The sequence below is a fragment of the Pelodiscus sinensis genome, chromosome 2 (assembly GCF_049634645.1).
Source record: "Pelodiscus sinensis isolate JC-2024 chromosome 2, ASM4963464v1, whole genome shotgun sequence".
Lineage (NCBI taxonomy): Eukaryota > Metazoa > Chordata > Testudines > Trionychidae > Pelodiscus > Pelodiscus sinensis.
In genome coordinates this window covers 181,471,346-181,487,879 of record NC_134712.1, presented here as the reverse complement: position 1 = coordinate 181,487,879, position 16,534 = coordinate 181,471,346, and the positions used below count along the sequence as shown (strand labels likewise).

At 44.6% G+C, this 16,534-nt stretch overlaps 1 protein-coding gene across 3 annotated transcripts in view; it reads left to right on the top strand.

Moving 5' to 3' along the window:
* Positions 1-16,534, top strand: part of LOC102454802 (collagen alpha-4(VI) chain-like) — a 135,826-nt gene that overhangs the window by 72,724 nt on the left and 46,568 nt on the right. For all 3 annotated transcript variants that reach the window (XM_025183550.2, XM_006120911.4, XM_025183551.2), the window contains 3 exons: positions 3,004-3,069; positions 5,752-5,805; positions 6,744-6,779. In XM_025183550.2, coding sequence (XP_025039335.2) covers positions 3,004-3,069; positions 5,752-5,805; positions 6,744-6,779 — 156 coding nt within the window. The remainder of the gene's footprint in view (positions 1-3,003; positions 3,070-5,751; positions 5,806-6,743; positions 6,780-16,534) is intronic.

Sequence of the window (16,534 nt, the reverse complement as noted above, 5' to 3'; positions counted from 1 at the left end):
GTTCGATCTAGAGAGGCTAATGAGGGCGACTGACATTGCAAATGAAGTGCGGGATTTAAATATCCCGCGCTTCATTAACATGCTCCCAGCAGGTTGCCATTTTAGAAATTGAGTAGACTGAAGTAACTGCCCGCGTCTACACGCGGCAGTGAAACAGGATTCTGAATTAAAGCCCTAAATCAAATTAGCTGTTAGTCCTCCTGTAATGAGGTTTACCAGCTAATTCAATTTAGGGCTTTAATTTGGAATCCCGTTTCACTGCTGCGTGTAGAATGAACATACAACACCTACAGGGCTCATCACTCCCAATAAGACAGTGGAACTTTTCCCTTTTGACCATTCAGGATCAGGTCGATATGGGGGGCTTCAGTTGCTGGGCAGAATATTGATGTTTTGCAACTCTGTTCTTGAGGCTGAGTCCTGAAGTTGGTTCCCTAAAAAACTTCCTTTTGGGCTCCACTTTATATAGTGAAACTAGAGTCCTGCTTAGCTGTACCTTAACCAATTATTTCATTAAAATTTTACTAACCAATCCTAACATATTGTAGCAAAACTCTTTAACCCAGTCGCTCCCAACGCGGTGCCCGCGGGTGCCATGGTGCCCGCCGGGGCATTTATGTGCACCCGCCTAGTGACCAGGGCCGGGCCGAGCCATTCTTGTATCCCAGTTGCACTGCGCATGCGCGGTGGCACCCCTGGGTGCGCGGTGCATATGTGGCTTCCGCCCCAACTGTGCAGCGCATGCACGGTGCCGCCCCTGGGCACATGCAGCCCCAAAAGGTTGGGGACCACTGCTTTAGCCAGTCCTACCGCACCACCTTAATTGATTTACACCTGGCAAAATTAATTAGATAACAGACGGAAACAATGAAAGAACCAGACAGGGAACATCAGAGAAGTGGGGACCATAAAGACAAAACAATAAAGAAATGAGGATTTCACAATCACATATATTGAAAAATGATTTTTTGCTAGACAGAATGCTATCAAACTAAGATTTCTTTAACCATCAGAGGATCTGTTTCTTTATCTGGTGGTTGCTAATAGGACAGGATCTTCTTAACTGCTTGATATTGCATTGTTTTAATGGAACATGAAGATGCAACTTCCAGCTTTTTATCTCATGGCTGCTAGTCTCTTAATTTGGCTTCAGGCTTCAAAATATGCCTTAGATCTCACAAAATGGCTACAGAAAAAGGACTTATCCTTAGAAATCTAGGATGGAATTTCTGGTCAGAGAGAAAAATCCCCACCCCAAAATATCCATCCATCCTGTCATTAGGAAAACGAACTGGGATGTGAAAAACCCAGGTTCGGTTCCTTGCTTTGACTCAGGCAGAACAGGGACTTGAACCTGAATCTCCCACATCCTGTGTATGTGTCTGTCTAGGATTAGATTTTTTCTGTAAGCCACAAGATATACACTCATCTTGATAATACCAGAAAGGGGCAGCAGCCCAGACCTCACTGCTTCCTGTGCTTCCTTATCCAGGGTAATACAGCCTCTTTTGGAACCAGTCTGTCCTGCAGTCTCTACTGCTGGCTGAACTGAACCCTCATCCTCTAAAAAGGAGTTGATTTCTGGTTGGAAATATGCAAGGATGAAGAGAACAGCTGTTTTCTGATTCCACCCCTCCTTGTTATGAACCATAGAGCCCTAATCTAATGGAAGGGCTCCAGCAGTGTCTGAGGGCTAGGAGTTAGAATGCATCTGCAGGCTTTTTCTCTGAGTAGCAAAGGACATCATGTGGCTTCTGCCAGTTGCTAATGCTCAGTTAAAATGGGAACACTGTCAAGCATTCTAGTAACCCATTGAAGCGCATAAGAATTTTGCCATTGTCATGACTTCAGCAGGTCAGGATTTCATTCCCTGAGTCCAACTGAATTGTATCCAAAGAGACAACAACCATTTTAGGATAAAAACTTGCTGAAGACCATTGCCCAGTTATGTTGTCACCAGCACAAGTAAAACTTCACTTTTGCATGGGTGTAGCTGTTGGGCCAAATAATCCAGTATCTGAGCAGTCTCCCCCATGCAACCAATGAAAATGTGGCATGCAAATTAGCTGCAGGGCAAAGGTGGGATTGGTTGAGTTACCTCTGATATCACAATGGTCTGGGACTCTTGGCATATCATAGATACAGGAGCTACTGTAGCTGTATGCTACATAGGGATTATTTGTAAAGTAAAAACAGCAGAGAATTTACGGGCAGTATGGTAACACGCCATGAAACCCAATGAATGAATGAATGTGGCGATAATATTCTTAACATTAAAGAGCTCTTAGCCATGCTCGTAGCTGTTTCCATCACTTCCCACTGAGGGTACGTCTAGACTACAGGGTTTTGTCGATAGAAGTTTTGTCGACAGATACTGTCGACAAAACTTCTGTCGACATAGAGCGTCTAGACTACATTCAGTTCTGTCGACAAAGCAAGCTGCTTTGTCGACAAAACCCTGTAGTCTAGACACAATCCTACATGCAATAACACCTTCTGTCGACAGAACTCTGTCGACAAAAGGCGTTATGCCTCATAAAATGAGGTTTACCAGCGTCGACAAAACTGCCGAGTTCTGTCGACGTTATGTCGACAGAACTCAGCGGCAGTGTAGACGCAGGTATAGTTTTGTCGACAAAAGTCTACTTTTGTCGACAAAACTCTGTAGTCTAGACACACCCTGATTTAACAAACATGCTAGGCTTCAGAATGGCAAAGTGACAATCCTGAAATCTTATTATATAGATCCTGGATAATTATATCTAAACAGTGATCAACCATTTAATTACAAGTTTGAATTCATCACCCATCCGGATAGTTTTCTTCATCTGTTTGGGCAAAGAGGTTTTAGCTTTTGATTATAAAACTACATTTCTCAGAGGCCTCTTGTCTCCATCATCTTCTGAATTAATCTATACACTCTTATTTCCACAGTCTGTCTTTGCAGCTGTACTAGCAAAGAGGAAGTTTCTAAAAAATGGTTAATGTCTTGACTTTTTTCAGGGTGATCCTGGAATTAACAATAATATCTCTGGCCCAAAGGGTGAAAAAGGAAAGCCAGGGCAGCAGGTAAACACAGCTTTACACTTTTGAAGGCTAATGGGGGTGGAAAACTGTGTATTTCTTAGAAGGTTGAGTTTTGGCAGTTGTTGGGGGATGAGTTGCTATTTAATTTTTACCTTTTTGCTTCATAACTTGTTTGTGTAACCACCACTGCACAGATTTGAACCTGGGACCTCTAGAGCTTAGTATAAGAGCCGCTACCATTTGAGTTGAAAGCCAGCGGGCTCTTAGCTTAGGCCGTAGGGCTCCCTTGTTCTTATTTTTCACTGTAAGTGTTCTAAGTGCCACTGTAGGGACAGTGACCCACACTAGGGCTATGTCAACACTATAGCTTTTTCCAGAAAAATGGATGTAAATGAGGCAAAGTTTGAAATAATGAATGAGGCTCTGTTTTTGCCCAAATACCCCCTCTTGTGCAAGAGCTGTTTTTCCTGAAAAAAATGTGGAAGAATGGCTCTCGCGCAAGAGGGGCTTTTTGCACAAAAACTTTTTGTGCAAAAATGGAGCCTAATTAATTATGCAAATGAGGTGCAGTGATATTCCTCGCTTTGCCTCATTTGCATATTTTTTGCGCAAAAAGGGGGCAGTGTAGACATAGCTTAGGTGTGTGGGCTACATTTGCAACACCTAGGCCTTTGGAGAAGTATTCTCTTTTTAAATTATTGTATCAATCCATAGACATGCCACGCTGTGTTTACAACCTGGTTATATTCTTATGCTTGCTGATGGATGTCAAATGAACTTTGACTAGAAGGATGATACTTTGTAATTTGTTACCTGGATTTAACAGGACTATATTTCAACAGAAGACTTGTCAGGATGGATTGAGACCACTTCATTTCTCATTTCTCCCTCCAAACACTGAAATACCATGTATTTCCCAAATTACATTGCTTGAGGCGGGGGGAGAGGGGGAATAAATCAGACATACCGAATATCAACACAGCCTTGTCAGCTTGCTAGAAATAATTTATTCCTTAGAACAGACTGAACTCCTTTTTGATGTGTCATTCAGACTTTGTGTCACAGGGTCGTAAACCCAGCCCCAATGGGGAGAGGGCATTGAGCCTTTCAGGCCCAGTCTGGGGTGCTCCATCCCATAATTGTTACAGGCCGCAAGTCAGTAGCAGCCCCTGTCAGCAGGACAACAGGGCTCAGCAGCCTAGTCAGTGGCAAATGCTCCCTATTGCAGAACAGTAAGGCCTACTTGCCTTAATTAATAGTCCAGATGTAGCACCCCCATCTTTGGGGGGTTAAAAGGGTGGGGTAGGGGGACACAGGCCCTCCCTCTATGCCAGGTCCCAGCCCAGGGCCCTGTCAGTGGTGGGGGTGTCCCACCATTAGCTCAGTGGGGAATCTGTCCAAAAATGCTGAGCTCATGGGATGCTCCAACTCCCCACCCTGAGCTACTTCCTACCCTGTTCCAGACTATCGGTGTCTTCCCCACCTGCACCCTCCAGGATGTGTGCTTTCCCAGCTGGTCTCTGCTGGCTGGCCTCTGCTGCAGCTTCTGCCTGCTGCTCCTTCTCTGGGATTCTGGTGGTGGTGGTGGCAGTGGCGGCGGCGGCGGCAGCAGCAGCAGCCACTCCCGTTTCTGCAGACGTCATCCCTGACTGAGCTGCTCCATTGGCCTTTATACTGGTCCTCCAGTTGGAGCATGCCCAGCAGGGCTGTGAGGGAGGGGTTCTCTCAGCTAGCTAGGCCTGTTTAACCTCCCCCCCCACAGGCCCAGTGTGGGGTTGGTACACCTAGTCACACTTGTATACATGCTTACAACATGTCCTCTGAATCTTTTCTGGTGTTTTAGCAGGTTTTCATGTCCCCCCTACTTTGGGGTCTTTTATTTTACTTGTATATACATTTATTTATTGTTTTTTTTAATTGTAAGCCGCCTTGAATATTTTAAATAGCGAGGTGGGGTAAAAATATTTTAAATAAATAAATAAATAGATTTGCTGTAAGTGCTTTGGGACAGGAACTTGAACCTTAGCATATGTGTGTACAGCAATTCTGATCCTGATTCAGTACAAATAAAACAACTAAAGGGGCTCTGCTCATTTTGCCTCATTTTCAAGCAGTAAGTTCTACTTAGATATCAAAATTAGAGATACAGTAGGTATGGGCACATCCCTATGAAATCTGGTCATATCTCAAAAACTCCTTGGTCTACAGGAAGCTGATTCACTGCCTGAAAAATAGATCTTGGACCTAATGCAAAGACCATTAAAGTCAATGAAAGCCCCCTTACTGTCTTTCAATGGTCTTTGGATCAGGCCCGGACATTAAGAAGCTGCCCTTTTTATATAATTGTTTTTCAGAAAAGAGCAGCCCTTAATTTCTGGCAAGAAAAGTCACCACTTCCTGATTAATCTTCCCTCAGAATCCCCTCCATCTGCTTTCATTGGAAGGCAAAGGCAGAAAAAAGATCCTTCCAAAGCCTTTATCTAATCTCAGCTGGTTATGGTTGAAGAGTTGGAACTCAAAAACAAACAAGTTTCTTCTGGTTAGATATTTGTAATTATGCATATCTTTCACAGAGCTAAATCTAACACTCACTGAGGCTTGAGAGACTGTAATGCAATTATAAGAAAAAAATGTTCTGGGAAAAATATCAAAGAAGGGCTGTAAAAAAACCTAAATGTATTTCATGTATTTTTTTAAGTCTGACAATGCCTTTTTGTGTTGCAGGGAGAACCAGGAACAGATGGAGTGCCAGGAGAGCTTGGTGAAGAGGGCACTGATGTAAGAGAATTTTATCCTTATGAACTGGAAGGAGCTGATCTCTAGTTGAGGATGCCATGATGTTCCCATTTATAAGCCCAGTTTTGTCCCCCGCTCTTTTCTCCCCACAAAAAGTCTACATCAAAGGAATATTGGCCTCCAATTTGCAAGGGTTGGTCTGTGATGGAAGTAACAGTTTCTATGCAATTTTAAATATACCGGACGAGTTACTGATTTATGATCTCCACTGAGCACAAGGCTCAAGGGTGACCTAGGACCCTGAAGGAGATGTAGAAACTTTGGAATGTCACCAGGGACAAGCCTAACTGCACCTCTGCCTACCCATGAGCCTTAGTAGGCTTCTTATTCCTCCAATAGCCTATATAAATTCTTGGGGAGCTGACAAGCCTATTTTTAGTTCTTTGAGACAGAGGAGGCCGAGGGGACTTTTTCTTAACTTCTTTCATCTCCCAGAAAATGGAGGCAACGGGGTTGCTAACACTCAGGATTGGGCTGCTTATTGCCTTTTTCTGACCTGGTCTGGGGGAGCTCCCAACAAGCCTCCATAATGTTGAACACTGTCACTAGGGTCATGAAGGAAGTAGGAAGAGCAGCATGCTTAGGGGAGTAATGCAGTCTCCACTGCTTGAAGTGCACAGGCATGGGACATTCCTTCTGCTGACCTTAACAGCAGGGATGAGGAATGGGGAAGTCATCCTAGAGAAGGGTGTTTGAATGCCTTTCCTCTGAATTTCCTACTATTGTGTTTTGATAATGGACTCTTGTAAGGTTTCTACCCTCAATTTACGGGCACAAATGCTCAACCTCAATTTCACCTCAATGAAGTTTTTGGTCTGGGAATAGCCTCCCCTTCCAATTTCTCATATTTGGCTCCAGGACTATTACTTTTTTACTGCTCTGTGATTTTGGATAAAATTGCTCTTGTCTTTCATTCTTAGGGTGCAGAAGGTCGGAGAGGCCCCCAGGGTTTAAAGGTCAGTGATCATTGCTGGTATCTGCCGTGTGTACCTAAGCAAAAATTCAGGCCTAGGATGCAGCTATCTTACAGGGGATATTTTCAGTGCAATCACAGAAAGAGAATGCAAGCAGTCAATAATCAGGAAGTGCACTAAAAATTTATTCAGCCTATAGATTCCAGGAAACACAGGGCTACAGGTCTACTTGATTTGGAGAGACCAAAAAGGTAAAGGAGCATCTTCACTTTCACTGAAATAAGACTGTTTCTAGCTAATTTCTTGTGAATTTCCTGGTCAATGTAAATTGACACCATCTGAGGTAAGTTAGTCACTAAGTTTATATGGAGTGAGCATCTGGACTCATTCCTGCAACACAAGGCTGAGGGACCTGATAATTTTCTAATCTAACCAGTCCTTAGCTGTGCAACTACATTTGACTCAAAGGTGGGGTGTGTCCAAAAAACTGTCTTCCTAATCTTCTGAAAATCCTTCAGCCATCCTTGCATATAGCAAGCAGTAATTGGGAACAGGAATTGGTCATGTTGATGTAGAGCAGCAAAATGCCATCTTTCAGCTTTGCTCAACCAATGCGTAGCCTTAGGCTGACTGTGGTTTCAGAATCAAATCCAGAAAGTAGATGCCTGACTTTTCCACTGGGATGATCATGTGAAGCTCCAATGTGAACAGATGAAATTTGCATATGTATACCACCTAAGGCATGTCTAGACTGCCCGTGGCTTTCAAAAGAAGATACGCAAATTTGGCATGAATTTGCGTATCTTCTTCCGATCCTGTTTTCGGAAGAGTTTTTTTCGAAAAAAAAACCCAGTCTAGACCCGGTTCTTTAAAAAAAAACCCTTTTTCGAAAGAAACCTTCTTCCTAAAAACATAAGGTGTACAGGGTTCTTTCAAAAAAGGGTTTTTTCCAAAAGAACCGTGTCTAGACTGGGTTAAAAAAAAAAAAAACTCTTCTGAAAATGGGATTGGAAGAAGATATGCAAATTCACACCAGATTTGCATATCTTCTTTTGAAAGCCACAGGCAGTCTAGACTCTAGATGTGCCCTAAGTCAGAATTTGGCCTATCTGGGGAACATAGATTAACACCGTTCATTGGGTGGCTTGTTTCTTTTGAGGACAATTATCGGGCTATAAGCCACTGCTAGGATACGAATGTGAGAAATTTGTAGCCTCTAAGGCTTTTGTATATTTTTCAACCATTTAAAAATTAATAAGGGGCAAGAGCTGACTGCTGAAAAGAAGAGGCAGGCTGGTGCAGATCTACTCCTTAAAACCAACACAAAACCCAGCTAAAGGTTTGTGAATATTTGCACTACTGTTGACAAGGCAAGATGAGTGATTGATTCCTTCAAGTCTTGCACATCTACTCAGTATACATGCATGAACATATGACGAAAGCACTCTCTTCCTCCCCCTGCAGAGGTACCAATGAGATCTGGTCAGAAATTTTCCAACAAAATGGAGTTTAGTTAGAAAACAGCAGTTGGTCAAAACTTGAGAAGTTTTTTGACAACATTTTAGGATAAATGAATTTTCACTAAGTTGCAAGCAGAGTTCCAACAGAACTGGTTATTTCCTTGCCAGCTCACCTAGTGGGCTGTATGCTCCGTGGGCCAGGGACTCCCGCAATGTTCCCTCTATTTTTTCCATCCATGTGCAGAATAAATTTTGTTATGTGAACCAAGGCATGTGCAGACGTTCACCATGCTGCTGGCTGTGGGCAGCTGTGGGCACGCTGCTAATCAGTTGGGAGGCATCTGAATCTCTCCGCGGTGGCTTAGGCCTTATACACTATCGCTCGGCCTATGGCTAGGCCAAGGTGTGCCGAGCAAACTTGTTGGCAGCTGCGGCACTGTAAATGCTCTCTTGCAGGGCACTCCAGGAAGTCATTGTAGCCTCCCACTGGCCTTGGACCCTTTGCAAACCCCCAAACACAGCGACTGTGCTCTGACTGTAAACAGAACTGGCACATCAGCTCAAAGATACTAAATATAAATTCTAGAGAATAGAGAGTTTCTGGAACTTGTGACATTTATGGGAAAAATTAACTTCCATAGAATTGGGCCTGGACCTGCTACAAGAATAGATGAAACACAGTTGTACTGATTGGCGGTGCTAGGAAATAATGCTGAATAACAATCTGGGGGGAAAAAAGTATTTCCATATAAAAACAATTAGCACTGTTTATTCCACAGGTGGCCAACCAGACACAAAAAGCCAAAATAGATGTGGATAGTAGTGCAATGAGCCAAGCACCCTCCTCCCACTACAACCCAATGCACCTACCCCTCCCACAGAGCCAGGCACCCCCAGCTCCCGCCCCCCACGCTCTAACCCAATGATTTTTTTTATTATTTTGTAATTATGCCTTCTAATTACACAATTTTTACCCTAGAACTACTTCCACCACTTGAAATCATTGCCCTTCAAAATAATTGGCCATCAAGTGAAGCCAGTGGAAAAGAAAATCAGCACCCCACATTTATCAAAGTACCACTCAATAATTCTTCACATTTTAGGACTCATGGGTGTTACATAGAGAAGCCTGGGTCATTGCAAACTCTCAGGCTGGTTCACTGTAAAGGGATGAAGAGGGAGGTTCAGGCTTGATTAAAACATTTCATGCTCAACAGATTCTGTAGATACAAACTCAATGGCTCAGAGATTTCCATGCGTCAGAAGATCACCTCAATCCCATTGGGAGTACTAATGCGCTTGCACCAGCCATGGGTCTGTTTGCACTTCAGGTTCTTTGGCTGATGATCATTCCCATGTGCCCTGGTGTGTATTTGCTGGTGGCTCCATGGTGACATCTGTGCAGGGCTGCTTTGGAAGATGCTTGCAGGACTGAAGGACAGGCTGGTGCTTGGAGGCCATCCCAAAGCATCTGGAGGAATGGAAATTGTCCTTGGCTGCAAGAGGGAGGCTGCAACTAGCAGCAATAGAAAGGATCTGCCACTGGGTAGCAGAGGCCCCAGGCAGCCTGCAAGCAGCGCCATGCTGGTACTCTTCAACAACAAGCCTGGATATCACCGGAGCTGCCACCACTGCAGCCATGTGCTTCTCTAGGCACTGGGGTGCGCACACAGAGCAGATTTGAGCAGTCTGGGCAACGGCTTCAAACTAGCAAGAGTCACATTTCTTTGAGCAAAGAGCCACATGAGGCTCGAAAGCCGGGGATTGGCCACCCCTGGTTTATTCCTAGACGTACTCCCTGTGATGCAACAAAGAAAAGAAATGCTGTAAAGCAGTGGTGAGCAACCTGCGGCCTGTGGGCCACTTCATCTGTGATCTATGGGTGCCCTGACTGCCCCTTTCCACCATGAACCTTTTGCACACTGGACACCAGAGCCCTGCACTTCCTACTTCACCCTGCTCCCTCCCACTGCTTTGTCCCTGCACCTCCTCCCCTCTCCCAGAGATGGAATGCAGCAAATCAGCTGTTTGTAGCCTTCCAGCTCTGGGAGGGAGGGGCGAGGAGTAGGTAAGTGTGTGGCTCCAATGCCCCAGTGCGTAAGAGGCACATGGGGAGCAGACAGGGGGGCTACGGGGCCACAGGTGGAACCCCAGTGAGCCATGGGCTGCTGCAGTCCTCTGAGGTGAAAGAGGGCCACTCACGCAGTCCACCTACTATTTGTGGTTGCCCGTTCCTGCTGTAAAGAGATTTAATTGAAGATGTTTTTGTCTCCATTCAATTGCTGGTTAAGTTTTGGGTGTTGTACTTACAAAAAGGATTGTTTATCCTCGGATGTCACTTCAATAATCCAGTTACCAAAGAAAATTTGAAAGCAGATGGATCCAATAATGAGCTGGCAAAAGTAAAATAACATTGAAACATTCAGAAATTCTCTGTGGTTTTTAAAAGCAGGGAAACAAACCTTCCCATTTGTACCTTAAAAAGATAATGGGACTATGATGATGTTTATAAACCAGGACCTGGTTCACTCTGCTTGCCTTTACCCTACCTGTCTTCTGCCTTGTCTGCTTTGGTTTATGCTCTTAAAGTCAGGGACCACATAATTCTACAGTTTCTAGTAAAAGAGGGTCCCATTCTTATCTGATCCGTAGGTGCTTCTTCAGTACCAGTAATGATGTTGGGGATGTGTGATCAGTCACTTGGTAAAATATAGTGCTTCAATTTACATCTTGATGTGTTTGGATTCTTCATTAATTTTTTCATTTTTCTTTTCACTGGTATGTATTTTTCTCTAGATCTCACCCAGCAATTTCCCAGATCTGTTCACTTGGGCAATCCATTTATTGTTCTTGTTTCCCTTAACACAAATTAAACATAGAGAAGCATTGCATTTTTCCCTATGACTCTACAGCACTACCTTCAGGCTAAGACTGCACCTTTAGGGAACAATATCAGAGGGGCAGCTGTGTTAGTCTGAATCTGCAAGAACAATGAGAAGTACTATGGCACCTTACAGACTAACAGATTTATTGGAGCATAAGCTTTCGTGGGCAAAGACCCACTTCATCAGATGCATGCATCTTAGACATGCATCTGACAAAGTGGGTCTTTGCCCAAGAAAGCTTATGCTCCAGTAAATCTATAAGGTTATGTCTAGACTACATGCCTTTGCCGAAAGAGGCATGTAAAATAGACTACCCGACATAGTCAATGAAGTGGGGATTTAAATATCCCCGGCTTCATTAAAATAAAAATGGCCACCGCACTGTGCCGGCTCAGCTGATCGTCGGCACAGCACGCGAGTCAAGACGCAGATCGGTTGACAAGGGAAGACTTTGTCCATGCTCAGGGTTGCCGGATTCTGCTGGTTTCCAGCCACATCGTTTTTCCTTACTGATATTACTAAAGTGACACACACATTAAGAGAGGTGTGTGCTGATTGCACACAACATTCACTGTGAGAGTGCGGTGCTCTTTCTGCAGCCAGTCAAAATGCTGCTACAGTTCAATAGAAATACCCCAAAAATTCTAGATACACAGGCACAGTTAGCAAAACTCCCCTATCCCAGGAGACCATTTTGGTTATGCCAATCTTGCAGCCCACTGAGATAAAGGAGGGTCACTCATGCAGCCCACTCACTAGCCTAGGTTGCCCATTGTTCTGCTGCAGCCCTTAATCCTTTCTCATGGTTCTTTCCTAGAAAGCTAATAGGAATGCAGGTTGGCCACCACTGGGATGCAGAGCTATGAATAAATTTGAAATGAGTGCCAAGCACAAAGAGTAAATGCATAAATTAATTTTTATTCAATCATGAATGTTATTGTTATTTATTAAAAGAAAATGTAGGCTACAGAACAGTCTTTTCACTGGCATAGCACTTCAGCCAATCAGTCTTTGGTTAGATATACAGTCTTACTGAGTTTTTGTCCTTCTCTACTTTTCAGTAACATATGGGGTCTCTTTGGTCAATTTCGTGCTGCTCTGCATTGGTTGTTGGCTTGCTATGGATTGCAAGGCATCATGGGTTTATGCCATCAGGGGCTGTCACATTCAAATGCAGTATCCAGCGAACCTCTTAAATAGTGCCTTTGTCACATTCCTACTTCACAACGTGCAGTGTGAATTTGTGTCTAAATTCAAAACCTCTGCCTCGTTTGCTCCAGGGCCAGGAACCCCAGAGCTGGAATCTGTTACAAGCATTTTGATCTTTGATGCTGTTTGTGGCACAGGTCCCCAAGGGACTGTATGCCAGCTGAGGGTAAACAGAGTGCAGAACCCCTCACCCTGCAGGGTAGGCTGGACAGAGTGGCATGGGAGCTGATTGTAGCAGGTCTGCATCTTTTGGGAGCTGCTGAATGGCAGGGATCCAGTTCTGGACCCAGCCATCATCCAACCCTTTTGCACTGCTGGAGCTGAATCAGCTTCGATGTGGTTTTGACCATTCTTAAGGCACCCTGGACAGTGAGATACCTTGATAGACTCTGCCTCTACCATGAAGGAGATATTCTTATGCCGGGTGCAGGGGCAGCTCTTGCGTATAGGCGAACTAGGCAGCCGCCTAGGGCGCCAAGTTGATGGGGTGCCAAATTCCTGGACCCTGCTGCGACTGCTACACTTTCATTTCCCCCTCCCCTTCTGGAAATGCCTTACTTGGCTGTGAGGAGCACCGTGACCAAGAGCACGCATTCCCTGCAACATACAGGGGGGTCACGGTCAGTCCTGGGAGAGGGGCATGCAGGGGAAGGGGGGGGTTCCCTGCACCTGGGGGGGCAGGCACCAGCTTCCCCTGCCGCGGGTGCGGGGGTTGCCCTGGAAAAGCCAGACACCAGCTTCCCCTGCCGCAGAGGGGGAGTTGGCATCAGAGAAGCCAAAGCCTGCCGGCTTCCCTTGGAGGGGGCTGAGGGATCAGCCACAGCAGGGGAAGCCAGCCGTGTGCCTTCTCCAGAGAGCCAGCTGATCCCCCCTCCTCTTCCCCATAGCGGCAGGGAAAGCCGGCCGGCTTCCCCCCGGGGGGGGGGGGGGATCGAGCCTTCTCTAGAGAGCCAGCTGATTAAATAAAAATCAATGAGAAATAAAGTGTAATAACCAAAATCTGAAACAGTTTCTATTTTAATAAGTGAGTTTGAACTTTCTGAGAAAACTTTTTAGATTATTCTGCTAGCAGCAATTCAGTTTGGCAGGTCAGGTTCTAGTGGTTAGCTAGCAGAAATTCAAATTGAAATAAGCTATGGTATTGACAGTACCACCGTGATAGGATTTTCATCCAAAAATAGTAAATCACTGCGATTTGAGATGAGAAGTGTCTGGATAATCTGGGGCAAAGTGAAAAATAATCTCGTAGTCTGCCACAGGCTTTGTGTGCAGCTTTTGGGTAAATCATTTAATTTCTCTTTGCTTCAGCTTCTCTGTGAATCTGGCAGATTTTTCCCTATCATAAAGATGCATTGTGAGGCTACATTTAGGAATGAATGTTCACCACTCTGAAATGCTGGGATGGAAGGAATTGTATAAGGGAAAATATTATTATGAGACTAAACTTTTGTGCTGGGGCAAGTAAACTAAAGAAACATAACTCATGAAAGGGATTTGCGGAAGCTCTTTCACACCAATGTATGATCTCAGAAACTAATGTGTTTTCTGCAGCCTTTGAAGTGGATAATGACTGGACTGGAGGAATAACATGGTGCCCAGGTTTAGGAAGAGTCTAGTAAAGCAGACTGATGAGGAGTTCATTGAGTTAACTGAAGGAGTAACTTGGCGAGGTGCTTTAGGGGAGAGTATTAACAGGGGCTATATCCACACTACAGAATTATTCCAGGATACCTGGTATCCCGGAAAAACTCTGTTGTGTCCAAGGAATGCATCCGCTTTTTCTAATCAGTTTCTGAAAAAGTGGGCGTACTCTTTCGGAAGCCCTGCATTCCTCATTTTATGAAGAATAACGGCTCTTCCAAAAGAGGAGGTTTTTCCCACATTTGGCCCTGTGTAGATAGGCCAAATATTGGAAAAGCCTCTTCTGAAAAAAGAATCAGAAAAAGGTACTCAAATTGGGGTTTGCAATTTGTGTACCTTTTCTCAAAAATAACCTGCAGTGTAGACATAACCTGGGCGAGCCAAAGAAAGGGCACAGCAGATGGGCTGAAAGAAAGGGTATGTCTACACTACAGTGCTAATTCGAACTTAGTTCTAATTAGTTAATTCTAACTAAGCTAATTCGAACTAACACATCCAGACTACTGGGCTAGATGGACCTTTGGTCTGACCCAGTACGGCCATTCTAAGCTCAGGGCTCAGGGTCGGGGGTCTCAGTGGACCACCTTGATTTTCATGCCAACCTGCTCCTGGGTGGCCAGGCTGGCAGCTCTCCTGCCCTAGACGGCCGCTTTCCTGTGCCTAGTGCGGAGGTCGTGGACGAGGTCCACGATGTCTGCACTGGACCAGGCGGGTGCCCGCCTCTTGCAGTCCTGGGCAAGTTCCCGGGAGCCGCCAGCCTGGTCCCGGGAAGAGGGGGAGGGCTGGGGGGCATCGGGTGGCTGGCTCGAGCTGTGCCAGGTGCAGGGTCTGCTGGCTGGGTGCTGGCAGGCTTGCACCTGGCACGGGCACCGTAGCCAGCCCGTGCCCCTTTAAAGGGTTCGGGGCCAGGAGGGGGGCAGACGAGTTTCCCTGGTGTTGGCCAGAGTGGCCACCAGGGAAAGCTGGGGAGGGCTAGCCTCCCACTAGTTCGAATTACGGGGCTACACACCCCTTAATTCGAACTAGTAAGTTCGAACTAGGCTTAGTCCTCGTAGAATGAGGTTTACCTAGTTCGAACTAAGCACTCCACTAGTTTGAATTAAGTTTGAACTAGCGGAGCGCTAGTGTAGCGCCTATCAAAGTTAATTCGAACTAACATCCGTTAGTTCGAATTAACTTTGTAGTATAGACATACCCAAATATATCTTGATCAGGTTAGTGAAAGAACACATCACCTGAGAGTCACAGGGAGAATTTAAAGGCAGAGTAAAAGTGATGCACAGCTGCTAAAATGGAGGAAGGGTGTAGCAAGAGAGCTGAAAACAGAAGTCACGTAGACAATTTGGGGGGGAATACTGGCTGCTGTGATGGGGAAGATCTGTGATAGGAAGGGAAACTGTGGTGGTTTGGAGGAGGAATTTGACTGCATAGGAACAAAAAATGGTGTCTCGATTGAAGAAAAGATAGAGTGAGGTAGGTTGGAGGAGGATTTACTTGCTGAACTGCTGAGAGTTCCAATGTGTTGAGCTAGAGAAGGAATAAAGTGACCAGACTAGATATGAGAATAGTGGTGTAGGCTGAAGAAGGGCACTTGCTAGCCACTTGGCTTCAAAAAGAATAATGATAGAATTTAGTTCTCCTAGGTTCGTCCACACTGCAGCTGTAGCTCAAATTGTGTGGCTTATTTCTAGTGTATTTTGAAATTTGGCGCTGTCTACATAGCACCACATTAAGAAATAGAGCATTATTTGAAAATATCCCTTAATCCTCGGGGAAAGATATTTTGAAATAACAGGTGCACTATCAAGATGCAGAATATGCTATTTCGGGATCCCAGAAGTATCCTGAAATACTGCCACAGTGTAGACATGCCCTCATATTGCCATTCATCCATACATTTTAGAAAGTTTTTTCTCCTCAACTTCTTTATATTCAACTATTAATTAATTGGCAGTTTGTGGGGAGTTAAAGTTCTACTCTAGGAAGTTCAAGTCTACAATGTAGACAACTACATCTGTGCATAGTGCGTAGGTCTGGGGGATGGTGCGTTTATGGAACATCTTTGGCTTTTAATCATGAGTTCCATGCAAGCTCAGGTTAATAGTTGCTGATTGAAAATTGTTCCCATCTGATGACTGTTTGAACCCATATAAAAACTTCAGAGGGGTGTATAGAATGTGTTTGCATGTCAATTCAGTAGTTGGTGGTCAGATGTCTGCATTGCAAAGGTAAATTATTACACCTGATCATCTGGTTGGTAGTCTCAGCTCAGTCCAAGAACAAAATGGGAGAGAGGCTAAAAAAATAATCTCCTCTCCAGATGTGGTCCCTCCAGGTCAGGCATATTGGAAAGAGGCAGTATGAGAGGGGAAATTGTATTAACGTTCTGTAGCTGTTTTGGGATTAGAGGATTTCAAGTTTGTTTTGTTGTTGCCTTGCAGGAGTACAAAATTAACCTTTAAAAGTTATGAAATAACACAGTTCAACTGGGAATTCAGTATAGGATGCGATTTCCATCACTGATATTACACACTGAAAGACAGAGCAATAGAAATTTATATGTACTTAATGACATCTGCTTCTCTTTAAAATGGACACTTCA